The sequence below is a fragment of the Phodopus roborovskii genome, unplaced genomic scaffold (assembly GCF_943737965.1).
Source record: "Phodopus roborovskii unplaced genomic scaffold, PHOROB, whole genome shotgun sequence".
Lineage (NCBI taxonomy): Eukaryota > Metazoa > Chordata > Mammalia > Rodentia > Cricetidae > Phodopus > Phodopus roborovskii.
The window spans coordinates 15,826,351-15,853,438 of record NW_026126408.1 but is presented as its reverse complement, the minus strand read 5'-3'; the positions used below and the strand labels follow the sequence as shown (position 1 = coordinate 15,853,438).

Below are 27,088 nucleotides of genomic sequence, written 5' to 3'. Positions count from 1 at the left end.
TGAAGCCATGGAAATACCTGAAAACAAAGAAAATCTAAGTAAGGCAAGTGAGAAATCTGCAGGTACTGTGTCAGAAGTCAGGTGTGGTTGGATAGGGATAGAACTGGGACCAGGGGTTGAGGGGTAGGGGGCTGAGGGGGGCTGGGAGATCTCACAGTTGAAAGCATATTTTTAGCTCTGTGTGTGTCCGGGCACCAAGGCTGGGATTACTATTTAACTAAGGTGGGGCTGCAGTACCTGCTCAACCCATATAAGGAAGCACCAGAGAGGAAGAAGTAAGCAGAACCTGCCTGGCATTGCCAGTTTTCTTGTATTTCCTCCAAAGTGACAGCACTCACCTGCATTGTCTCCTCTGCCACTCTCCAGTCCTCAAGACGGCTGCCACCCAGTCTGTGCAACTGATTCATCCCAGTGGGCTTTGTGCAGGAATACAGCCCACAGTGCTGCTCTGTCGGATGCCCCTGCACAAGACACAGGTGAGATGCAAACTGCCACCTCTCTGGGGCTCTGGACCTAGATAATCCTCCTGCCATCAGTGAGTCTATGTGTTCCTCCAGAAACCTGCCTCACCTTGTGATGCTGTTTCTGAGTCCTGTCCCAGGGCTAGGATGCAGCATGCAGGGCTCTGAAGACTGTGCCTTTCCTATGTACCTGGTCCAAGGAGATAGATGCTTTCAGAGGCAAGGATCAGAGAGAGAGGAAACTGTGGTCAGAATAGATTGTATTTAAAAATATCTATTTACGATTTTTAAAAAGTACTAGGGGCAAACACAAGTTGAGTCTTGTAGAGAGACTTATCACAATTTTGCCCCAGTTCACAATGAGCGAGGGTCTGAGTCATTTAGTCACTTTTGCTTTCTATTCATTCAGGGCCGTGACCTTGAGGTCATTGCTGGTCATAGGAACACTCTGATGACAGGAATCATGACTTCTTTTTTTTTTTTTTAATCTCTTTCTTGTGTGTGTGTGTGTGTGTGTGTGTGTGTGTGTGTGTGTCTATGCAGGTATGTATGCATATATGTACTTAAGTGTGTGAAGTTCAAAGGTTAACCTTGGTGTTATTTCTCAAACATTGTCCATCTTATTTATTTTCTTATTTATTATGTGCATAAGTGTGTGTGTGTGCACATACAGAGGCCAGAGACCTACCTTGGGTGCATCTCCAGGAGTCACCTACTTTGTTTTGTGAATCAGGGTCACTGGGACCCAAGGTTTGATACTCCTGCTAGCCCAATTGGCCAGTGAGCCCCAGGGACCTGCCTGTCTCTAATCTCTGCTGGGATAAGTGTGTGCTACCATGCCCGACTTCCTACATAGGTGCTGAGAATCTAAGTTGGGCCCTCATGCTTGTGTGGCAAGCATTTCATCAACTGAGCAATATGCATAGCCCAGTAATCGTGACTTCTATGTCCACTGATTCATAGGTCTGGCAGAGTAGGCATTAATAATTTATATATATATATATGTGTGTGTGTGTGTGTGTGTGTGTGTATTGAATATGTATATTCACTAAAGGGAAGCATGGAGCATAGACACTGTTTTCTAATAATCTGGTATAACAGCTACAAAAATGAAGTTGAAAAAAATCTGAGCTCAACACAAAAGGAAGGTCACTGCCACTGCTGAGGTTCAGGTGACTTCTGTAACCTTCTGCTATGTCATAGTCATGAGTGTCTCTGTGCTTGCTGAAGCTATCCAGTCTTTGAGATGTGATGCTGTTGTAAGGGTGACACTTCCAGTTGGGTAGGTCAACCCCCATGCTTCCCAGATTAGAACAAAGCTGTATTTCTCTTTGTGCTTAGAATGTGGTCACAAATGACAGGTGGACCTCTGTTTACCCCCCCAAGAGGTATTAACTGGATCTTCAGTCAAAATACTTTCTTGAATTTCTCTACTGTGTACTCAGCTTGACCCCACTGCTTTCTATGTGGAGGACCAGTAAGTATACAAGGGCTTGTCTATTACTATGTGAAGTGGTGAGATACAATAGCATGCTACTTGTGTAATGGGACAAGTACTGTGAGTTCATGATCCCTAATTTGTAGATGGAGAAGGTGGCTGTTAAGCTCTTACTAAATGCAAATGACAGAGCCAGAGTTCTGTCAGGCCTTGGTTTGCTCCCTGGTTCATTGATTGTGTTTAGTGACCCTCTTAGGCAAACAAGTTAGAAGAGAAGGTGCTAGGAGGTGATGCACAGAGGAATGGCCTCCTCCTTGGCACTGAGGGCAAACAAACTTTGTATCCTTACTACCTTATCTGTTACTACCCAATTTCCTCTTTACTAAGATGTGGTAGCCAGAGTACGTTCCTCTAAAGATTGAAAAGTTAAATGAGATGGTAAGTAAATACAAAGGACTTTGCAGTATATGGGATATGGTTATTGCTCAAGAGAGTTGAGTCCTAATAAGTGATGATACTTTATCCTGGGCTCCTTGTTAACTGGCTACTGGCAAAAATTAAGTGTTCTGGTACTAACATTAGGAGCTAGCATTCAGGAAAGCACGAGTGAGGGAAGTGGGAAGTAACCAGAGAATGGTGGGAAACAATAGAGAGTCACCCATCTGGCCTCTCTTCACACAGAGACATGACTTAGCTCGGGACTGGTTGTACAGATGAACTTACTCTCCTGCTCTCCTGGCTGTGTTATCAGGTTCACTGAACCACGCTGGGAAAGCTACATCATCTAGCCTTTTAGTGTGGGCACCTCATCAGGGTCTGGGAGCAGTTGGCAACTGTGTTTCTTTGTCTGGGATAGAAAAGGAAAGTGAGAGGCTATGGAACTTAGTTTCTCTTTTGTTGCTGTGAGAAACACTTACAGTAGGAAGGATTTCAGATGACAACAGTTCAAGGTTACAGTCCGTCACTGTGGAAGAAGTCAAAACAGCAAGTACTCCAGGCAATGATTCACATTATGTTTACACCAAAGAATGAAAGCAATGAATATATGTGTATTAGTATTTAGCTTAGTTTCTCAACTCCTAAACAGCTCTGCCTGGGGAATAGTTTCACCCACAGTGGGTGGATCTTCTTACTTCAGTTAAGGTAGTCAAGATAATCCCCCATAGGCATACCCAGAGGCCCATCTCCCAGGTGGCTATACCCTCTGCCAACATTACAGTGAGCACTAACTGTTCACACTAGGCATGGAGTCATATGCAATAAAATGTGCCTCCTCATTGAGATAGTGGCGTTGAGGCCAGCCTGAGCTACATGAGATGTGTCCAAACAAAACAAAAGTCAGACAAATAAACAAAAGAGTAAATATGGAAGAAAGAGGGAGGGAGAGAAAGAAAGAGCGGAGAGAGGGAGGGAAGAAGAGAGGGGCCAAAAGATAGGTGAGACTACAAGAGCCTGTCACAAAATGTAGGTTTAAAAAGACCAAATAATTATTTTAGTATTTTATTAATTACTAATTTTCTTGGCATAATGTAATATACTAGCATTTTTTAGGGATTGCCTCCTGAGAGAACCATGAGGGTTTCAGATGGGCTGGGCCACCTCATGTCTTGTGTGTTTGTAAGAAGCCAGCTGGTGTGCATACCAAAGTTCTGAAACTCACATGGCAGAGCATGCAGCAAGCCCCTGACAGGCAGAAGAAAGACTGGAGCCATAAGAAGCCCAGAGTGGAGTATGGCTTCCCTGCTATGCTCAGAACTCTGCCATCTGCCCCTTTGAGACAGACTCTTGTGTAGCTCAGAGTCTTGTTATGGACTTTAAGATGATTTCGGATCCTCCTACAGGTCTTGAGTACTGGATTACAGAAAGTACCACCATGCTAAGTTTACCTAGGACATTGTGTGTGGGAGGCAACACTCTACCAACCAAGCAAATGAGCAGCTCCATCTCCACCTCTTCAACTAAACATGTTGTGAGCGGGCCTTGATCTCCTTCTGCTTTGATCCCTGAATTCTCAAGGGACTTTACTATGTTCTATTTTTTTTTCTATTACATAGATTTTTTGCAAAAAAAAATATGCAATATAATGAGAAACCAAGCAATATGTAGAAAGTTCATCAACCTGCACAGCTGAATATCCCAGTAAACATCTGGGGGCTGGTTCCTCATCTTATTGATGAAGACAGTTGCATGTGAGATGTGTGAGGGGCCTTCTAGCCTTCTGTAACTGCGATATGTTCAAAAGCAGCTGTGAACCAATTTGTCCAGCTCCTACATTGCCTCAGAGACAGTCTAATTGTCTTCTTTTGTTTAAATCTATATTTATTGCTTATATCCAGCAATAGAGTCAACTTTTTAAAGAGCTGGTGTAGGGTACAAAGTAAGTTTGTCACATTAGCTGCCTATCTGGTGGAGTCATACACAAGAAGAGTACTGCATAATATCACAGATGTCCTGGTGTTCTGTTGGGTTGTTGGGTACATGGATAATACCAGAGATGGCCCTGTTCTAGTACCAGTGTCTTCCTTGGATCTGTGCATGAATCTATTCAGTGGGGTTGTTTTTCCCAAATGGGCACAAGGCTCAAAATAACTCCCTGTCAACCTCAGGTATTTTGAAAGGTGATTCAAGCACCTTTTTTGACAACATCCCCATCTCTTCTCAAGGAGAGGCTTCAAGCCTGCTCGTATTCATGAGGGCTGGCCTGTCCACCTTCTTACCTCCAAGCTCCTAAACCATACTTTTCTTTCCATTACTGTCTTTCTTTCTTAGACATGATCCTCTCAGAAGTTATCTGGCCCCAGTTGGAAATCTAATGTCTGGGGAATGTGAATGGATGAAGAAAGACATAGGATGCCTTACAAGCTTAGTTACTCTTCCAAGCTTGCCTGTCTCTGCCTCCCTCACTAGTCAATACATTCACAATCATATGTACATACACAGACTCGTGTTCTAAGTCCATTCTCTTTCATACTGTTCTTTGATGCATTCAATATAGAAGTTTTATTTTCTGAAGACTTTAGTCTTCCCACTGGTCCACACCCTGACCACCCCAGAATGTGACCTTATCTACTTGGAAACTTGGCTTTAGAACTTGTGTTCATCATCAAATGTCCCAGATTGCTTCTCAGGTCAAAGTGCTACTTGGCTGTTGGCACCGCTTATTCCTCCTTTTCATCCCCACCATTCCCGTACTATTTTGGGGAGGGGCTTAGCTTCCAGTCCAGGGCTCTGCCGTACACTTTTGAGGCTAATGCTGACCAGGTTAGCCAGGCCAAAAGTTAGTATGTCAAGCCAACTGGGAACCCAGAAACAGAGATAGAGGGGTGGGACTATCTTCAAGAGTATCATCTAGAGGTGGGTCACAGCACGTGCATGTTTTCTGGCTGTATGTGAATGGATGAAGAAAGGCATATAGGATGCCCCACAGGCTTGAATTCACATACTTGAATGCTCACTGAGGAGAGATGGGGAATCCTGACATTGCACAGCTTCAGCACCATGAGCTACTGGAATTATAAAAGAATGCCTTCCCCGAGCAGATCCTGTCCCTCCCTCTAGCTTGTCATTGCATGCCTTAGGTCTCTTCTCCATAGTCCCTTTCCCTCTGAGTGGCTGTCTCCGGCCCTTTCTGTCTAAGTCTCTGTACCATTCTCTTTCTTTGTTTTCTCCCTGCCTTTGTCTGCCTCTCACGTCTATTTGCTCTTTGTTTCATGTCAATGAAAGACTAAGAAGAAAGGCCAAAAGGTGATCTTTTAAAAATAAATGGATTATCTAAATGTGACCTTAACTTCTGTGATTTCTTTTTCTATAGAAAAGGAAATGATAGAAAAACTATGAACCTGGTGCTGTCTGATTCAGCTTTTGAGGCATGATCAGGAGTAGCAGGGCTCTGTCCTTCTGAGGGGTCTTGGTTCTAACACAGAAGCTCACTTTTTTGTGACCCAGTATTTGAGCTTGGCACATGCCCAGCACCAACTCCCTAAGTCTTCCTGATATAAAAGAAAATTGGAATTAACTAAGTTTGAATGTAAAGAACAAACTTTCTTCAGAGGGAAAAAAGTCTATGCTAAGAAATCTAGGAACATAGAAAATACTGTGCAGTGTCTCTGAGCTGCACCCTGTTGCATAATCCAGAAAGAATGTCCTATCTTGTTGATAGAATACAGCTAACAGTTTACCCAAGAGCTTTCTAGGTATGTTTCTTAATAGAGTGATATTTATCAGAGACCTTTGGAGAGAGAAGAGACACCAAGACAAATGTCCTTTCTTTGTGGGTGTTGGGACACAAAGTTAAGCACAATAAAAAGAATCACAAACTTACTGCCTGGTAATACTTAGGGTACATAAAAGCCCATACGTATTCTTAGCACCAGAAATACAGGGCATACATTTAAAGGGTTGGGGGAGAAACTTAGAAGAGAAAGTCCAACTAGCTTCCAAAGGGGAAAAACTGAGGCTTGGGATGGCAATGCTATATATTAGATCAGAATAGTGACATAGATCCTCTCTGTTCTTTCTGTCACCTAGGATTTCCTGCGATATTCCCACTGGTTAAGATTTATGTGCTTCCTGAGGCTGTGAGGGTGGGAAGGAGGGAGGTTGGGAGGCTATGTTCATGAGCCAGGCTAGTGGGAAAGAGTGGTGTGGCTGCCATGTCTGCTGATCCACAGAAGGTATCTTCCACACTCTGTGCTCTCATGCCAAGCTGTCAATCTTCCTGGCAGCCAGTACCAAGGCTAAACCCAGTCACTGGCAGGCAATGGATGGTTCTATTCTGAGCACTCACTTCTCTGGCACCTGCTACAGAGCTGAGACGCTTCACTGCTTCTAAATCTGAGCGTGGAGAGAGGGTTCTTAAACGTCTCCCACTCCTGTATGCATGGATTAGAGATTATCTCGGAGGAAGGCCAGCACTTGCTTACTTCCATCCCTTTCAACCCTGATTAAGCAAGGGGGAATGGACAGGTGCCATATGTTACTACAGGCTGGGTTTCCAGTCCTGAAGCCAGGGATAATGCAGAGGTCCCAAGTGTTGCCCAACTTCTCCTGCTTAACTTCCTTTGCAAATGGAACACAGTACAATCTTTGTGATGATAAATCTTGCTGGTCAGCTTGACTGGATCTGTAATAAACTATGAGATAAGATCTTGAGCAGACCTGTGAGGGATCATCTTGATCACATTAATTGATATGGGGAGGTCCATTTTTATTGTGGGGGTACCATCCCCCAGCAGGGGAATCCTACACTGTATAAAGTGAAGAAAGCGAACAGTACATGCATGTACCCCTCTTGCTCCTGCTACCTTGACTTCTCCACTGTGATAAACTATACCTTGAACTATGAGATAAAACAGCCCCCTTCTTTCTTAGGTTGCTTTTGTCAAAGTATACAGCAGCAAAAAAAGAAACTACAAGAGTCTTCCTCTGAGAGCTGCCTTTCTGGGAGCCATAACCCCCAGCCATGGATTTAGACCATAAGGGCTTGGAACTCCCTAAGCATTCTGAAGCATGAACATAACTCAGGGTCAGCAGTCACATAGGAGTTCTGTTCCGTCTTCAAGACCTGCCTGCCACCATGCTCATTCTTGCACTGGCGTGTCTCCCTCAAGCCCTCTTTGAGAACAGTTCTGTGTGTCCCGCTAGTGGCAGATAAGCCTATGCACAAGGGCCTCTTTCCTCCTTCCCATCCGCTCTCCCTCGCCTCACTCTCCACTTGCCTTTATCTCCACTTCCTCTTTCCCTCCTTTCCCCCCTCCTTATTCTCCTCCATCTTTCTCTGTCCCCAGTTCTCCCTTTTCCTTGCTCTGTCGGACTGCCCCCCCTTCTCCCTTCAATCCCTCTTTTCTCTCTCCCTAAAGCTTTGAGGTGTGTCAAGGTGGCATATAGCTAAAAGTGGTTTGCACGGGGTGTTTCTCTGCCAGAGAGCAGTTAAGTGCCTTATTTTCTCCACTCCGGTAACTAAATTATTCTCCATGTGTTAAACAGTGTAATTAAACACATACACATGAGAGTGAGCAGGCCCCTTCCCCCACCCTTCCTTGTTCCTTGTCAGCAGAGAGTGTGTCAGCCCCAGCCTTCAAGCTCTGTTAGTTTTAATTTGAGTTGTGGAATTAGTAATGGGTTTTGCTGTAACGCTGTTGTGGGAAATAGATCGCTCCTCATGCAGGGTTTGGGCACCATTTCAAATGAGTATTTGTTAAAGGGAAAGCCGTCCCTTGTCGTGTTCTGCTACATTACATCAGATTTATTTCCATTGTTCTGAAAAACACCAGCCAGGAGAGGGCTGTGTGCATCACTCCTGGGCAAGCAGCAATTGAACACTACTTCCTGTTTCTTAGCTGACTCGAAAAAGAAAAAGAAAAAAAAAAAAAAAAAAAAAAAAAAAAGCTCACCCTTTGTGGCAAGACTATTCAAAGTACTTCCTGTAGGCAGGAACACCAGGACACTTCAGGCACCTGTCAGTGCAAGGCCTCTGGGAGCTGCTCTCCTGGGCCTGTCATTGGAAGAAAGTGACTATGTGAGTCAGTGGTGGGAAAATTGCATGCTGGAGAAAAGTAATTGAGTGGAGAGAGCCCAGCAAGCCAAAGTTGAAAGAGATCTGCAGGCTGCAAAGATTCTTCTGTATCTTTTTGCAATCCTCTTCCTCTACTTGATGAGTCCAACTGAAATTCTGTCATGTTCTTCCTTGTTCCGTGGCATTTTGTGTCATTAGCAGCTCTTTTCCTGGGTGCTGCCCAATAAGGCAGCCACTAGTTGCACGTAGATGGCTAGAGTTAAATGCAATTTAAATGTAAATGAAATAAAATGGAATCAAATTAAAAGTCGGTCACTTGCCTTATACTAAGAGCTCAAGGGCCACGTGTGCCTAGTGATTCCTGTGTTGTATGTGACAGTATGTTAATCAGAGTTCTCTAGGGCAACAGAGCCAAGAGAAAGAATATATATTAAAATCACACTTACTAGACTGGCTTGCATGATATGGCCAGATTATTCCAACAATGGCTGTCTCACACCAGGGAGTCCAAGAACCCAGTAGCTGTTCAGGGTCCAGAGACAGTCAAACTTCTGCCACCCCAGAACAGCCATGTTCTGAAAATCTTAGGAACTGGGATGCAGGGTCTGGGGACAATGACATTTTTTTTTTGCCTTCCCTCCCAGGAAGCTTATTTAAATACTGATCTTGGTCACTAGGCCCTTTGTCTGCTTGACTAGACTTCCTCCAGCCTGTGTATCTTATTCAATAAAGTCACCCACTGCTCCAGGTGGATATGAATAACATGTCAAAAAGCCTGCCTGAAAGTAGCCAAATTCCACTCCTGTTTGGACACGAGAAAGAGAGAGAGAGAGAAGCAATGGATCACTTGCAATGTAGCCTCTACTACTGAAGCCACACATTCAACCCTCCAATAGGCCAAGAGCAGCTTAATATGCAAGACTAGAGCCATTCCATCTACAGTAACACATTGCCTTTGAAGTTCGGACCCCAAACATAATCCTGTTCTATTTTAAGCAGGGAATTAGATGATACAGAGTATTTTCTTTCTTGTCCATTATTTGAGAATTTCATACAATGCACCTTAATCACACTTGCTTCCCAGTCCTCTCAGGTCCATCCCCACCCTTTTGATCCCTACCCCCAAGAAAAAAACATATAGTCCTTATAGTTCATATAGTTATTGAAGCATGGTCTAATGCCCAGAGTATTTTCAAAATGAACTTGTGCTAACTTTGACCCTATTCTCTTTGAATGTGCACAGTTAGCCTTCATATGCAAAGACATCTTCATGGCAGTCTGGGTCACTCTTCATCCCCATAGCTCTATAGTTGGGTAGAGCTTGGATTCTGTCAACTCATAGGCTGTGGCTCTCCTTTATTTCCATTATTAAACATGATGGAAAAGTTGCAAAGGTTCTTCATTTAAATATCAACACTTGTCTTTGTGACTGAGATAGAAATGCTGAGCAGGGCAGGGCAAGGATCATAATTCAATGACCACAACAGTACAGTGATTCCAAGGTAATCCTGACTCACTTATCTGCATCTCTGGGTCAAAATGTGAAGGGTGAATTCTGTTTACTGTTATATATTCTCCCTCGCTGTGCTACATCGCGTAGTGTTCCTATCTGGCAGAATGCATAGGCTGCCCAAGCTAGCCCTCTGTTACCACCGTACATGTGCAGGGTGAAATGAGATTTTTATTAAAAAATTGTTTTTAAAGACAGGAACACCACACACACACACACACACACACACACACACACAGAGAGAGAGAGAGAGAGAGAGAGAGACTCTCTTCCTCTAGCATTATTTGCTACTCAAAATGTTCTTCATAAGTCTATTTCAGTTTTTTTTAAATCAGATTTGTTAAAGTTGCCATAGAGCTATAAACTTAAATCAGAAAAATTGTAGTGTTAATTAAAAATCAACTTTAAACAAACAAAAATTGGAGAAAAACTCGTAGAATTTTTTATATTAAATACCACAACTGTTAGCATTTGGCTCAGTTTATAAAATCTAACTGATACTTTAATATGTTTATGTAAATTAAAAGATAGTCATGTTCTTCAAAATGACGCTGTGAAAGAAGATGAAACCACAAGCTGGATGAAGACACTTGCTGCATGTATACCCAATCAAAGACGAATATCCCAAAAAGATAAAGAAGTCCTACAAATCAATGAGAGAAGGACAAGCGAGTAGATAAATGTACATAAGATATGAATATTCATTTCTCAAGGGAGGGAGCATGAATGGAGAAGAAACATATTGAAAAATGCTCAATCTTACCACTAATCAGGGAAACAAATTAACACCACAAGGAGTTGCTATTTGCTCATACTAGATGGATACTAATGAGAAACTTGCCAATACCCAGAATCACTCATGATATACAACAGTGGAAACTCTTCCTTCCTTGGAATATCAGGTACCAGCTTCGACTGCCACATATTCTACACTCAAAACTGTAACTTCAGGAGATCCAATCTGGAGACATTAGGGTAAGGTATACTCAGGCATATTTATGGCACAACTTTTCATTAAAGCAGAGAGAACTTCTCATACCAATGGATAGCTGGGTTAGTTGTAGAATAATGTGTGGGATGGGAAGGAAAATGAATGATGAATATTATATAAAAGCTACACACACACACACACACCTATAGTACAGCACCTACTTTTAAGCAACTTTAGATACAACTAATGCATAACTGTACATATTTAAAGTATAAACATTGATGGACTTGGAAAGTATCCACACATGTGCTGTCATTACCACACTCAAGATGAGTATCAGTTTCACCCTCAAAAGTTGTGATGCATGCATTCTTCTTCCTCAGTTTATGAGTGGCCACGGAACATTTTCTGTCACAATTTTATTAGTTAAATGTACTTGTACAGTGCAGTGTATGCTCCTTTCAGCTCATTTCCTTCATCCAGCATGATGGTTTTTGAGATTTGTCAATGTTTTTGCCTATGTTAACAAGTATCAGTGCTATTCCATTAAGGAGGCCTGCCATCTATCAATTCTTTCAAATATTTGTATACTCAGTACCATTAGGTACTGCCTGACCAATCTTCCTCATATCACTGACATCCATTCCCATATATCCCAAGGTCCTAATTAATAAACCTCAATTCCCTTTGATCTGAAAACTTCTTAGAATATGTAATCAGTACCAGGAAAGTTGTGGAGTCAAACTGGAGTGAATTAGTCACTGCTGTGGGTTCAGCTGAGTCCTCTCCATCCCTACCAAGCCCAGTATGAAGGAAGCCTAGCCCCTCATATGTCTGCATCAAGAGATGAAATCGTAAGGAACTAGCTTATATTAAGAGTAAGGCTTATACAAAAGACCGTGGCCGTGCTTAAAAAGGAAGCGAGAACGCAAAACTGGGCCTGGCTTCTAGCTTCCAGATGGAATCAATAAAATCTGTTGCCAGTGGGTCCAGTCAGTGGCACTTTGTTACACAGCAAAACTGACTAAGACAGTTTTCCCCTCTGCAGAGGAGTGTAGAGAAGGCTGGATTAAGCCTGTTTCACAGATGCAAAGTTCAGCAGAACAAGAGGTTTCATAGCCCCACCACCTCTGCTCTTGAAGTCTGACTGCTTAGCTTACACAATTTCTCAGTTTCTACCCATTCTGCCATTGTCATACCTACCTATGCTGTTTTTCTTGGAATACCCCAAAGGAGACCCAGCAGCCAGATAGACTTTAACCTGACCCTCAGGTAAGGCTTTCCTCTCTTTTGTTTTCTTCTGCACATCAGTGCAATCAAGGCTTCACTTGTTTTTGTTTCTCTTACACTGTGAGGCAAGTAGGGGAGAGAAGAAAGGAAGCCCCTCCATAGTGACAAGTGGGAAGACTGATGGGTCCCTTCTGGGATACATAATAGTGACATAGTGTCAAGTTCTGCAGATGAATAATTCAGAAAGGAGAAGAATGTCTGTGTGTGCACAAATATGCCTCTGTTAACTGAATGAATCTCCCTGTCTGTCCTTTCTGTTGCCCATCAAGATTCCTCCCCGCCAGAGGTGGACATGAAGTCCCACCCCTGACTAAGGCACCATAGCTTCTGGGAAAGAGATAGGCAGTTATCATTAAGAGTAGGACCTCTGGTTGGTCAACCATGCTTCAGGGGATGGCCCTATGCCCAAGTGGATGTGAGCAACACACATCAGACTCAGTGGGTTTAAAAAGAAAATAAAATGAGGACAGGAAATTGAGTGAGTAGGGAGATAGAGGTGGGTCTGGGAGAAGATGAATGGTGAATACGTATGCAACTCTCAAAGAATTAATAAAAATGTTGTTTTAAATAAACAGGATTGAAAACAAAAAGATTCTTCCCCAGAGTATCCTACCTCCTCCAGCAGTAGACATCATCTGCCACTGCCCTCGGAGCATTTCCCTTCCCCCTGGGCCTACATAGCCCAGTGAATGAGCAAACAGTGGAGAACAAATAGCAGGAGAGGCATGATCACACGCTTAGTCTCATCCTTCAGGTAATCCTAGCCTACTCAGGAATACAAAGTTCTTGTAGATGAAGTCAGCCACTACATAGCCCACTTATCCTGAAATGATAATGGTCACTGTGCTAATAATTACCCATTGAGTACTTTCTATTTACCAGCTATGGTATTCTGCATTCTAAAGGCATAGTTTCTTCTGAGCCCCAGAATGACCCTATTATGTATGCAAAATTATCTCCATCTTACAAATCAGGACAGTGACTCTTGAATGAACATGCCTAAAGTCTGGCCAATCCACTACCCAAGAGTGGGTGATAGGAGTGCTCTAGAATGGGTCAGGGACTCATTCCCCACTTGTAAGACCCTTGAATGATTCTGAAAAATAAATGAAACAAAAATCCTTTAAACTTTAATTTTTACATGCAATTATGGGCTCTTTACTAGCAATCTGGTAATTGTGTTATTAAGAGTAACTATAGTGTGGTTTTCATAAGCTAAAATTAGGTCATTGCTAGTTTTTCACATACTCCAATTCAATATTTGATGGAACAGCAGGAGGCTGGGTAATGTTGTGTTGGTTCCCTGGTCCCTGAGCATGCACAGAGTTGGCAAACCCTCAATTTCCTAACTCTTCATTACCAAGTGTCATTTCCATTGTCTTGAATTGACAAGTAATTTCTATCACTGTTTTCCTGCTCTTGAATGATAGCTTGCTGTTATTTCAGTTCTGTCACTACTATTTAATTTGTTATGGACTCTCTGGATAACCCCATTGCAGGTGGTGAGGTGTACATAATGTTTGTTTATTCCCCGAGAATTAAACTGAAAAAAAAATTACATATACCATGTTAGGTGAAGACAAATTAGTTGGCCTGTAGTTAACCATTATTTTACCTTAGGTTAAACTACATGTATCTGACTATATTTCACTATTTTTGATCCAGAACAATGCCAGTTTTATAGCTCTCAGTCTAATAATGCCAAAGTAAATTATTCATACCTTATTTGGGAGAAATTATAAGTATAATTTCCCTCTGAATGCGCTCATACACTGACACTTAACTGGTGATATTCTGCCTGTGAATTCACGCTCTCAGTAATTTGCCACATACCACTAGCAAGTAACTGCAAGATAATTGCAAAGTTATTTTAAGTTTGCATATGTTTTTCTGGAATTCACAAGTCTTGGCTGTCAGTTCATGTTATTCCCTTGTAAGTCACTTCCCTGCATTCTCTTATTCTTTCTCACCCAGTAGTGGGTGGTAAATAATGGTCACTGGGACTTTATGTGCAACCTAAGTATACCTGTGCCAAAGAAGATTCAACAGCAGGACTTTAAGACCTGCAGGGGGTTTTCATGTCCCACTAATAAGGTGAATTTTGGACTGTGATTCAGGCTAGCTCCACAGATGGAGGATGGGATCTATATGTAATGTATTCTGTCCATTACACATGTATGGCTTCCTGGACAAGACTCCTAAAGCTTTATTGACAAGGTATTAAGGAAGTTAGACACTAGCATTTAATGAGCTCCTACTATATATCATTTTCTTGGTTGGGTCAAATCTTATTTAATATCATCACAAACCCTTGGTACAGTCAATTCATATAGGTAAAGAGATTGGGTCATAGGCATGGGCACTATTTCAGTATTGTAAACCCAAAAGGTAGATGGTAAAAATGCAAAGTTTAAAACCCATGTGATCATTCACTACACTACCTCCCCTCTCCTCTTTGTTCAATTAATCATCTAATCTTATAGGCTCCAAGAGATTCATATAAAGTCCCTCACAGAAGGTGGAAGGGACAAGTCCCCCAGAGCACATGGGAAGTGGGGGGGGGGCAGTGAATGGAGAAAGAGAAGGGGAGGAGAGGAAAGCACGTGTAACTAGGGAGATTGAGCCAGGGTAGGAATAGAAGATAGGAGAGAGAGAGAGAGAGAGAGAGAGAGAGAGAGAGAGAGAGAGAGAACATAAAAGAGGGAGCCATTATTGGTTTGAAGAGAAAACTGAACCTAAAGAAAAGTCTAGAGACCTACAAGACTGCCGCCAACTAACAATTTGAGCAACTGTGGAAAGGCTACCATAAATGCCCTTCCTGGATAGTGAGATCAATAACTAACTTATCCACCATCATGGAGCCCTCATCTAGTACCTGTTGGAAACAGAAGCAAACACACATACCTAAACACTGAGTCGAACTAGAATCCAGATGCAGAGGGAGAGGACAAGACCAGGTTGCAGAAACATGTAGAGACAGCTGACCTGAACAAGGTGGAGCTAATGGGCCCCCAGACTGATAGCTGGGAATGCAGCATGGGACTGACTCAGACCCCCTGAATATGGGTCTCAGCTAGAAGGCCTGAGCAGTCTAAGGGACCTCAGATAGTGGAACCAGGATGTATTCCTGGTGCACAAAAGGACACATCCTTGGGGGATGTGGACACATCCCCCAAGGAGGGATACTCCCTTAACCTAGAGACAGGAGAGAAGCCCCAGTCCCTACTTCAAATGAATTGACAGATTTACATGACCCCACCTGGATGGCATTGCCCTACATGTGGAATTGGGGTGGGGGGGACGGGAGGGGAGGGTGGTCAGGGCGCATGTGATGGGGGAGAGAGGGTAAGGAGGAGGGAGGGAGGGAGGGAGGAAAGGATGGAGGGAGAGGGAACTAGGATCGACATGTAAAATAAAAAATAATAATAATAAAATGGTTCTACTTATAAAACAGCCACTATCTCTCCTGAGGGCAGATGTGGCGGCCTCCAGCCTCCACCAGTCTACATGCATTCTCACCTTCATCAGGACAACTACTTATTCCAGAAGCACTATCCTATCTACAGTTATGATCAGGGCACATCCTACACACACACACACACACACACACACACACACACACACACACACACAAACACACACATTGCAGTGGTTGTCAAAACCACAAACAAACAAAACAAAACCAATGAAAAGAAAACAGCTTAATTTGACTTTCCAATCTGCCTTTCTAGCCATTTTTCCCAATACTTAACTATTGGGGAACTCCCCAATCCCAACCCCACTAAATCCTCCAAGCCACTTCTGATAGGAATATTCCCATACCCTATGACTTCACAAGTTAGTTCCAGGGTTTCTGTGTTGCACTTGCTATTCAGGGCAGCTGCAGATACTCAAAAACATTACCTGCCATTTTTCCATATCATAAATTCTTCTTCCTTCAAGACTGATTCAAATGTCACCACTAGAGAAATGTCCTCCCAGGTTGTCAGAGTTATGGTGCTTTCCCTTTAGGGCCACAGACTTCATACACATTTTTAATTGAGTGGTGTCTGTTGAATGATAGCTGGTTGTTGAAATGTCTAATCCATCTTTCTCACTTGATAATGAGCCTCTAGAGGATAAAGATCATGGTATATTTATCTTTGGATTGCCAGCATTCAGAAGAGTGCCTGGCACAAGGTTAATGCTCAACAAATGTTCATTAAAGGGACAAATGCCCTCATAGTCTCTGGTTCACACAAGAACACACAGAGGTGCTAATTCAATACACCAAGTTGAATGTAACCAGGAAGTAGGGATGTTGAATTTTGGTTGAGGCTTGTCTACCCTGGGGTTCTATGACAGAGAGAACAGAGATCTGAAAGTGGATGCCTCAAAATGTTCTGGTACTAATCATTATTCTTTTTCTCACCAGAAAGAACAGATTCCAGACATCTCTGTAGAGACAGTCATGGCACACAACCTAGAACCTCCAACAGAGACCTCTGTGGTCAAGTTCAAGAATCAAGACTTTAGGACATTACAGGATCGGTGCCTGAGCAGGGGTCAACTGTTTATAGATGACACATTCCCTGCTGAGGCATCTTCCATAGGTCAGAAGCTGCTCAAGGGAAAACACCTTTCAAAACTGGAGTGGAAGCGACCACAGGTGAGTAAGCCCTGTCTGGAAGCTGTGGGCCTTGGTATCTCCTACTGAAAAGAGGGTGGTTCAGCCACAAACAAAACTGGAAAGAAAATAAATTCAACTGGTTTGTCTGCTGCAGTCTTTTGTCCAGTCCAAGGAATGTGAAGGCTCTGTGCTCAGATCCAGAGCCTGAACACTGCTTCTAACTCAGTTCTAATAATGACCTCATCAGCAGATTAAAACATCTCAGTCCTATGACTAGAAAAATGGCATGTCATGGATTGGGAGGCTGTGCTAGTTGGTCCCTGGGGTCTCTCCACCTCTTTAATTGAGCCCATCTATCAGTCTGTCACCCTTTATTCTCTTCGGGTGTCGGTGTCTTTATGCTCCTTTCTTCTTGCCTACTAGAATTTACTCAAAAGGAATATATCGTGTCAGTCATTTATACTATAGGATGAATTTAAATAATTGCTTTGCATCTCTTTTATAATCACATTCTCAGTCTAGTGAAAGGACTTCAGATATCTCCTGTGACATCAGAGTGGTAGTGCAGGATAGCATTCAAATCACCCTGACTCCTCCACCTCAGCAGACAGCCACTAACTGTACCTTGCAATGGGTGAACCCCGCTGGTTTCGAGAACTATCTCAATTTTGGAGCATGAAGCTCTGTGGGAAACATTTCAGTAGGTTGAAGTTTCTCATGACCTCATTGGGACCCTCATAGAGCTAGACAGGAAATGCTTTGGGATGCCTGATGCTTCCTCCTCGTATGTTCAACTCTGCCAGTGCAGTCTGAAACAAGAAACAGTACAAAGTCTGTCAGTGGATTATGAGTACAGCTCTCAAGCACTGCTTACACACCAAGCCCTGTACTGGGCATGCTGGATGACACCAGACTAGCCTCTGGTGATGATAGAAAGAGGTTGGGAAACCTGAGAGGTGCTACAGTGTCTCTCTTGTCCAAGGCTATGTAACTTAGTTCTGCACATGAGAAAGAGAACTCAAGACACTGAACTCTGAAGAGAAAACTTCTTGCCCAAGCCTGACCAGTTATATCTCTGGGGAAGGAAAGGGTCAGTGGAAATCAGGTGGGGTTTCAATGCTAGTTCAAGAAAGCTGGATGCATTAGTAAGTCTTGTGTGGTTGATTCCATCAGTCCTTGTCAGCAGGTCCTCCTTAGTTATGCTTCTTCTTTTGTCTTTACTGCCTAAGGAGGTAGACAACTCTAAAGAAATTCTGAAGGGTCATTTTTCCTCCTCTGTTGTTTTGAAAGGTTGAGGTTCATTTAGAAAGTATTTTTGTTTCCCTCACAAAGTGCTGAGCAGTCTATGAGAGACATGGTAATGTTGAAAACTTAATAGCATTCCTATTTAGAAAGGTGGACAGTGCTTAATTATAAATTCCCATCAACATCTCAACTTGTGTTGTCTGTGGGGAGCAAGGAGAAACTGAGGCAAGTAGAAATTATTCATACAGAATCAGACAAGAAATCCAAGAGCAAGGCATTTAAAAGCCATATTCATTTTCCTATCATGCCTCACACCCAAGGACTTACCCATATTCTACTAATGGTCATTGATTATTTCATCATATATTCTCAAATATCATATTTCTTAATGTGTCCCTTTCCAAGTTTAGCAATGCTTGTATTTATATACTACTTTCAAAAGTTTTCCATGTAGCTTAGCACTAGGGAGGCAGAAGCAGGTGCTCTCTGTGAGTTCAAAGCCAGCCTGGTCTACAGAGTAAATTCCAGGAAAGGCTCCAAAGCTACAAAGAAATACTGTAAGAAACAGAGAGAAAGAGAAAGAGAGAGAGAGAGGGGCTCAGACAGATGTTATGCTTAACTTGGAGATGACAGATGACAGGGTCAGGGAGAGAAGGGCCCAGGAGTTAAATCAAGACTTCCCAAGGCTACATGCTATACTTTTACCAATATGAACTTGCATGCCTAATAAGGGTTTGTTAGGATTTGGAAGAATAAATAATGAGTGGGAGACTGTCTACAAATGACTTGTTCAGTTTTCAAGCTCATATGTACAAGAAAGAAACATCTTGTTGACCAATTTCCCACATAGGCCAGCAAAGAGAAAACTGTGCACATACCTCTCCACTGCAGTGGCATCTCTGACTACTGTAGCTTTACTACGCAGAGTATTGGAAAAAAAAAAAGCCACAACCAACCTGGCCCAGGCCTCATAATATATATATAAGGTCAAGATGCATATAGTGTCATGGCTTTAAGCTCTTTGAATGAGCTGTAAACTACCATGAGGAACTATCATGAATCCCATTCTGCAGATAGAAACAGAAACAGTGTAGAATTATCAGTTTGAAGTCACACAGCTAGACAATCCAAGACATAAATGCCTGACCTCACAATATATTGTCCCCTATAAGGTTTCATGGTGAACTCATGTTATATTCTTCCTGGCTGTTAGATGTCACAGATAATCCATGCACCATTAGACTTTCCAACCTCATACTGTTAACCAGGAACCAACTTTCCATAAAATCAACCCCTCTGTTCTTAGACACTCTCTTTGTTCCATTTCATAGATGAAAAGTAATAGGGATGAAAACTGGACCTGTACTATACTCCATATGATTATTTTAAGGAGGAACTGAATGCAATGCTTAGTATCCAGCACATTATAAGTACTTACTACACACTAGCTATTGCTTCTTTGATCCCTCAATGTTCTTGGGCTTTCACAGTCAGAGAATTTCAGTTTCAACCCTCAGACAAAATCAGCAAATGTTTCCAAGGAAAAGTGTAGGTCAGAGAAAACTGTGAGGGGCTAAGTGGCTGTTGGGAAGGGATGTACAAAGTACATTTCTTCCAATGTTCTATATCCTATCTCTGCTTTCACAGTCAAGCCTCCCCCACATACAGCTTGCTTGGTACTTCTCCATGGGTCTGGTTGGATCACCTGCTCCAAGGCTCCACAGCCCATCTCCATATTCTAGCCAGTTCTAGACAGTGGAGAAACTCCATACTCTAGGCAACTACTAAGCCAACAAGGATATTAGTCTTCCTGGAGTATCTGTCCCAGGTCAGTAGATTCAACAATAACCTACAAGTCAGGGACCTAAGACCAAGGCTCAGTTTTCTGGGTCTATCACAGAAAATTGTTTCATGTCGTGTAACTCTTTTTCTAAGGGTATTGCCCATCATGGCTAGGAAGGCATGGCAACAGGAACAGAAGGTGGCTAATTGTGCTGTGTCCACAGACAGGAAGCAGAGGTGATGTTGATGTTTAGAAACCTTTCCTCTTTGTATTTAGTTCAGAACCCTAGCCCATGCAATGGCTCCATTCATGTTGCAAATGGGTCTTCCTACTTGAATTTACATAATCTAGAAAATCCCTCATAGATATGCCCACAGGTTTGTTTCCCAGGTGGTTCTAAATACCACCAGGTTGAGAGTTGGGACTAACCACACACTTGCATTTCTTCTTTCCTCTTCTTCCCTCTAACAACTAATCCAGTGGGTTTTTCTGCTGGAATGTTGTTGAATGTTTCTCACAGCCTGGCACATCCTGTTTCTCTTGAAGGAATGCTCAACCCTGCTTCTCACTTGGGCTTGGGCTATGCAGTAGCCTGTGACCTTGTAGGGAGGGAACTTGAGGATTCATCATTCTTAAATGTTTCCTATAACCTCTGCTCTCAGTAAGAGATAATGCCAAGAATTAAACATGTGGTGTGTGTGTAATGCATGCTCTAAATTAAACTTTGTACTTAGATGGCTCCCTTTTAGGAAAATTTTTATTCTGGGATAATAGTAATACATCCCACTTACTGAGTATGTACATAGTTGAGGTATTATACTAAGTGCTTACATGCAATTTGTCATTAAATTGCCCTCACCGTCCTGTAAAGTGGATGATAATATTATGCTAACTAAATAGATCAGCAGTTTCCTGTAGCCTTTTCAGCAACAATGGAGGTGTTCACTCTGCTCCATTCACTGCCATGGGTAAGAGTCAAATGTGTCTACTGAGAACTTGAAATGTGATCATTGTACCTAGGAGATGGAAATTTTAATGTTGTTTGTCTAAATCAGTGGTTCTTGACCTTCTAATACTACAACCTTTTAATACAGTTCCTCATGTTGTGGTGACCCCCACCATTAAATTACTTCATTGCTACTGTATCATCTGTAATTTTGCTACTATTATGAATCATAATGTAAATATCTGATGTGCAAGATATCTGATGTGAGACCCCCAAAGGGCTTTCAACCCAAAGGTTAATAACTGCTGGTCTAAATCAACATGTATAACTATAGCTATCACAGTGGACAGCGCAAAGCTGAAGATGGTAGATCATCACCTTGTCACCAATGTGCATGACTGAGGAATTGAAATGTCATTTTTGACCCTGTTCAGGAAAAAAATAATCCACTTCTCTGCCAAAGAATGAGACCATGTGTCTGAAGCATGTTCTACAGCAGATTCTTGGAGTTCAGTTCCCAGCTTCCTTGTGGACCCAGTCTACTCTGGAGCAATGAATTTGCCTGACCAGGAAATATTTTCACGTAGTCTGAATAGTTTTGATGGGATCATTCATTCACTAGAAGTGACTCCCCAAAATGTATTGTTCATAAAAAGAAGAGGGGGGAAAAGGAGGTGGGGATCTGAATGTTGGGTAAATAGTAAAGATGTTCCATCATGTAACAGTTAACAGAAGGTACTGGAAGTAACTGTGCCAACAGACAATTGCCATGAAGCCAAAAAATCTTTGATGACAACACATCAGAATTCTCTCAGAAAAACAGGAAAAGAATTATATTGCCACCTGTCCAAGCAAAAGCCTAGTCACCATCTGGAAGGGCTGAGTGACAAGATGATGAGTCTAATTGTTACCTACTGAAAATGAAATGTTCCCACGGGGCTGGGTCTTAGTCTCAAGCTTATGGCAGCATTTTGGATGGTTCTAGAAACATTTGGAAGTGAGGAAGTAGGTAGAAGGAAGTAGATCAATGAAGGGCATGCCTCTGAAACTTATACCTATTCTCCAATCCTTTGGATGTTCTCTATTTCCTGCTTACTATGCTGTGAACAGCCCCTCTCCAACACACCATCTCACTACTCAATATTACAGCAAAGGACATCAATGAACCAACCCCACAAATGGTGTTTTGAAATAAACCCTTCTTCTTCTAAACTTTTCCCAGATATTTAAGTCACAAAGAAAAGTAATATACATGTTTTCTTAACCAAGAACAGCACTTTGTGTGGGAAATTCACAAGTGGACTCAATGAAAATACTGTGAGACAAATGTTCTCATACTAGGGTAATATCTCCAAGATGATCGAGAAACAGTGGTTTCTGTGGTGCCACTTCAGATGATTTTTGCCAAGATTTACATTACATGGGATTCTGATATTCCTCATACAAAAACAAGTAACCCAAACTTGACCTGGAGAAAAGGACCTACAGCCTAGACTTAAATTATTATGATAACTTAATTAAATAATTGCTTAGTTTGATGATTATTGATGGCTTATGTATTATTCAGATTTTCCAAACACCTGACAAAATCTATGTGTGTATATATGCATATCTAATGTATAATTATATATTATCAGTGGATTTATCAACATCCATATTGATAACATGTGTGCATATACTAACCTTATTAATATACCTATCTATAACCTATTGATATATTCATTCGGAGAAATTTGCTTCAAGGCATTGGTTCATGTAGTTCTGGAGACTAAGTAATATCATGATATACATTCTGCATCCTAAAGATATAAAGTGGCCTGGGAGCCAGGGAGACCATAATGTGGTTCCTAGTCTGGGACCAGGAGACCATTTTGTCAGTTCAAGCTGAGAGCAGGCAAATTTTTTCCCCTTTGTTACAGGCAGGTACCTGATGAGTTGGATAGGATCAGATGTCCCCACCCACACTAGGGAAGGTAGACTGCTTTACTGAGTCTACAAATCCAAATATCAATTCACCCACCCCTTCTTTAACGGACACACCCTGATAAAATATTTACCAAATAAATGACTCCCTGTGATCCAGCTAAGTTGACATATCAAATTAACTACTACAGCTTCCTTTGGCATTCCTGATGTGTCTAAGCCCTCAGTGGCTCTGTCTATCTCACAGAGTCAAATAAATACTTCAAGCTGGGAAAGACTAACTACTGGGGTGTTGAGAAGGGAAGAGAGAACCATGGAGGCAAACTGACATGGAGCATATCACTGAACTTCTCTGAGCCTGGTTCCTTGCCCTGGATGTGTCTCAGAGTCACCTGGAATTACTGTCAGTCTTGAATGCTACCTCTGGCTGACCTACTGATTCACAGGGGTGGAAGGCGGGTCTCCACGGTCTTCAGGTCTACAAGGCAGCCAGCTGATTCTGAGTCACTATCTGGTGGTATTTCAACACAGATCTCTTCTAGGATCTTATCAGAATAACTTCCTCACTGCCTGGTTTGCCAAGTTCCCAGGCCCAGAGCTTGCTCCTTCTCAGTCATGGTTACATGTGTTCCATATGGGCCTTTCCTTGAGGAAGCCAGATGGACAACCTGAAAGGCTCTGATTGTTCTCATCCTCTTCCCACCTTCCCGCTCGGATTGAGGGTGAGGTTGTAGAGCCCAGCATGAGGCACGGGGCTGACACTTGAGGGACAAGAATTTGAGATACTGTGTTCACCATTGATGCAGTCAGTTTCACTGTTAGCTTGCAAACTTGATGTTTTGATTTCAGATCTATTCTGTCCATAATGAGTAACTTTTTGTTCTTTTACTTATAACTTCCATTATTTTGGTAAAAGTTTGTGTGTTCATCAAACACCTTCATAGCATTTAGCAAAGGAGAATAAAATTTCCTCCTTTTGGTCCATGTAAGTGCTTCTTTGTATTATTATAGATCCTAAATGAAAATATTCATGCATTTTTCATTCCTTCCAGATTGTCTAAGTCAGTCTGGTTTGTTATGTCAGCATGTGTGTGCATGCATGTCTGTGTGCACATGTGTATACATTAGTGTTTGTGTGTTTACTCTCAGATTGTACATAAGATTTCACTGGCTTCTTAAATGGAAGTACAGTTCTTTCTTTCTTTCTTTTTTTGTTTTGTTCAGCACTGAAAGTGTAAATGATATAGGACCTCTTTACCCCCTGAAAGTTTGAGAGAATTCAACAGGAAAATTACTAAGATGATAGTCTTTGAAATCTTAAAAATAATGACCAAGATTATTAATTTGGGATGTTACTAATTTATTTTGTCATTATTAGTATTTTTTAATTGATCAGCATAAAATTTTCTGCTGTGTTTTTATATTTATAAAACCCAATTTTATTCCTAATTGTATTTGTGTTTCTCTACCATATTTATCAAAGCAGTTCTATCTGAAGCCACTATCCAGGACAGAACAATATCCTTACCTTATTATTCTTGCTGTGTTTCTGGCTTATTTTATAACTTTCAGGTTGTTTTCATTATCACTTCCTCCCATTTTTGTCCCTTTCTTTCTATTATCTATGAATTGACTGCTTAATTTATGTTTGATTCTGTCTTGTTTAATAATGGATGCATTCAAGGCAATGGGTTTGTCTATGAGCATAGCCATTTTAATTTTGCAGCTGTCACACAGGAGAAAGGAATCAATAATTATTGAACACACACTCTGTCAGAGGCTGTATTAAAGCATTCCACATCCTTCCTCATTTGCAAATGGAAGGACTCAGCCTGCTTTGGGAGTCCGTTTGGAGACTGCAGGGAATAGCCTAGGAGTACAGCATCTACCACTTAGTGAGAGTTTTATAAATGGCAGCCATCACCTGCTTCTCTCAGTTTGATTCTCTCAGCTGTTCCTATACCTTTGTCACCATGTTACCCATGTTACACCTGAAGACAATGAGCTACAGTAAAGAAGGAAGTGTTCAAGGTCTCTAGGTCACCTGGGGAGAAATGTCAGGGCAAGATTCCATATGCAGTCTGTCTGCAGGGACCTTCCAGCTACAGTTCCCTCCTGTGCAAGTCACCAGAGCAAAGACTACAGGGCAGCTGCTGAAGAGCTGAACAATGGATAAAACTAACTATAAGATTGGCCATGCTCCTGGTCCAAACCTCCATGGTCTTCACCTTCCCTGTTATATGTGTATGCATGTGTGCATGTAGGTGTATAGGTCACTGGTATAGATGAGCACATGGAAGCTTAAGGGAAATCTCAGCTGTCATCTTTCCTAAAGTACCATCCACCTTGATTTTTGAAATGAGGCCTCTCACTTTTACCTGAAATTTGCCAAGTAGGCTAGGCTAGTTGGTAGGTAAGCCACAAGAATCTGCCTGTATCTGCCTCCCTAGTGCTGGAATTATAAATTACTATATCACTCCTGATATGTATGTATATATGTATATATATTACCTTTTTTTTTTAGTTTTTGAAAGTATAATTACATCATTCACTCTTCTCCTTCTAACCCCTCCAGGATCCTCCTCCCCTTGCTCTCTTTCCATTTCATGACCTCTTTTTCTTTAATTATTGTTACACACATACACACGCACACACACTCCTAAAGTATAAAAGCAACATAGTCAGTCCAGATAATTATTATAGGTGTATGATTTCAGGGCTGACCATTCAGTATTGAATAACCAATTTGGGGGCTGTTCCCTGGGGATGGCTATTTCTCCCACTCTTGGCATCCCTTGACTACCTGTAGTTTTCTAGTGTCAAAACCTCATGGGCTTTCCCCTTCCATGCTATCATGTCTATTGGTACCACCATTGTTCATCTCGTGTTTAGGCAGCCATGTTGAGGAGAGTTCACATGAGTAGCTTCCCTGGCATTCAAGGAGACAGAATCTCACAGTAAACTTCCTGTTCCTTTTGCTCTTATGATCTTTCTGCCCCCTCTTCCTCAATCATACCTGAGCCTTAGGTGCCACAATTGTGTTGTAGATGTATCAGTTGGGACTGGAAACCACAGGATCTCCTGTTTTCTACATTTTAACTATTTGTGGCTTTCTCTAATGATCTCCACCTGTTGCAAAGAGATGTTTCTTCAATGAGGGGTAAGAACTATACTTACCTATGAGTATAAGGATAAATACTTAGAAAGTAGTTAGGGATTATGCTAGTTTAGTAAGGTAGTCATTGTAGGTTCTCTTTCTAGTAGATAGCATGGTTTCCCTCTCGTTGAGCAGGTCTGTAATGCAGGGTCTGGGGCTCAAACTCGGGTCATCATGCTTGCTTGAAAGGCAAGTACTTTACCACTGAGCTATCTCTCTGGGCTTCTACCTTCGTTTCCAGTTCCTGTGAGTGGAGCATCAGAACTGAATGTCTTCATTCAGATAACAGGCCTCCTCTGAGACCTCTAGTTTCTTTTCCCAGTAGAAAAAGGGACAATCCATGGTCAAAAAGCATACCCACATTGTTTTAAAACCAACTCCACAGCCAGTGCATAGGACTATGGCCCCTCAGAACAGTTTTTCCTACTTGTGTGAACTAGGTAGATTTCCAATTACACCCTGTGTTAGGAATAAGCATGAGGAACCTTGGTGGATTCCAAGGATGATGATGAGGCAGGGGGCGGGGCACAACAAACATGCTAAGCAGACAGAGCTTAAGTGAGAAGTTTTATTAGAAAGGGAAGGGAGGGGAGAGAAAAGAGAAAAAAGATAAACAGACACAGAGACAGAAAAGGGACGGAAGGGAAGAGGAGATAGGAAAAATCCTGTCTGCCCCAGGGAATAGCACAAAACAGAGGGAAAGAGGGGGCGAAAAAAGAAAGCGTAAGTGGGTGGAGTCTTTCTTTTAAAGGGGTCCTTTGTACCTGGGCTGATCAGGGTACTGCCTGAGTGCATTCTGCCAGGTGATAGGCAGGCCAGAATAATGCCTGAATCCTTATACCCTGGCCATGGTTGTAACAGAAGGCTTCATCAGAGAGCCAAACTGTGCCTCTCCTGGCATCTTATGGGGCCAATTCATTGCCAAGAAAGCGAATGAAGGCTGGTAGGAAGATGCCCTTGCTAGAGAAAATGCAGATTGTAGGTCTCTGTCCGTTTGTGACTGCTGAGGCCCTGCTCTCTGTGGACTTATGTTAGTGTGAAAGGAAACAATAGTGGAACAGTTACCAAATTATGCAAACATATACAGTAAAAGAGTCACACAGAGAGGTTACAGGGGCCTCCCTGAAGGAAGCAAGTTTAGAGGGCCGGGGGACTCTGGAAGAGGAGCACTGCTTTACTCCGGTGTGCCCAAAAGATTAGAAATTTTTATAATATTCATATCTGCTCAGAGTCCTCCAAATTCTCCCAGATGCCACACTGTGACACCGTGTCATTCCTCTT

General features: G+C 42.1%; 1 protein-coding gene across 1 annotated transcript in view; it reads left to right on the top strand.

Moving 5' to 3' along the window:
- The first annotated feature begins 16,561 nt into the window (after positions 1-16,561).
- LOC127220124 (calpain-13-like) overlaps positions 16,562-27,088 on the top strand; it is a 67,477-nt gene continuing 56,950 nt past the window's right edge. Inside the window, exon 1 of the mRNA XM_051181848.1 lies at positions 16,562-16,792. Within this exon, the coding sequence (XP_051037805.1) occupies positions 16,595-16,792 (198 nt within the window). The 5' untranslated portion in view covers positions 16,562-16,594. The remainder of the gene's footprint in view (positions 16,793-27,088) is intronic.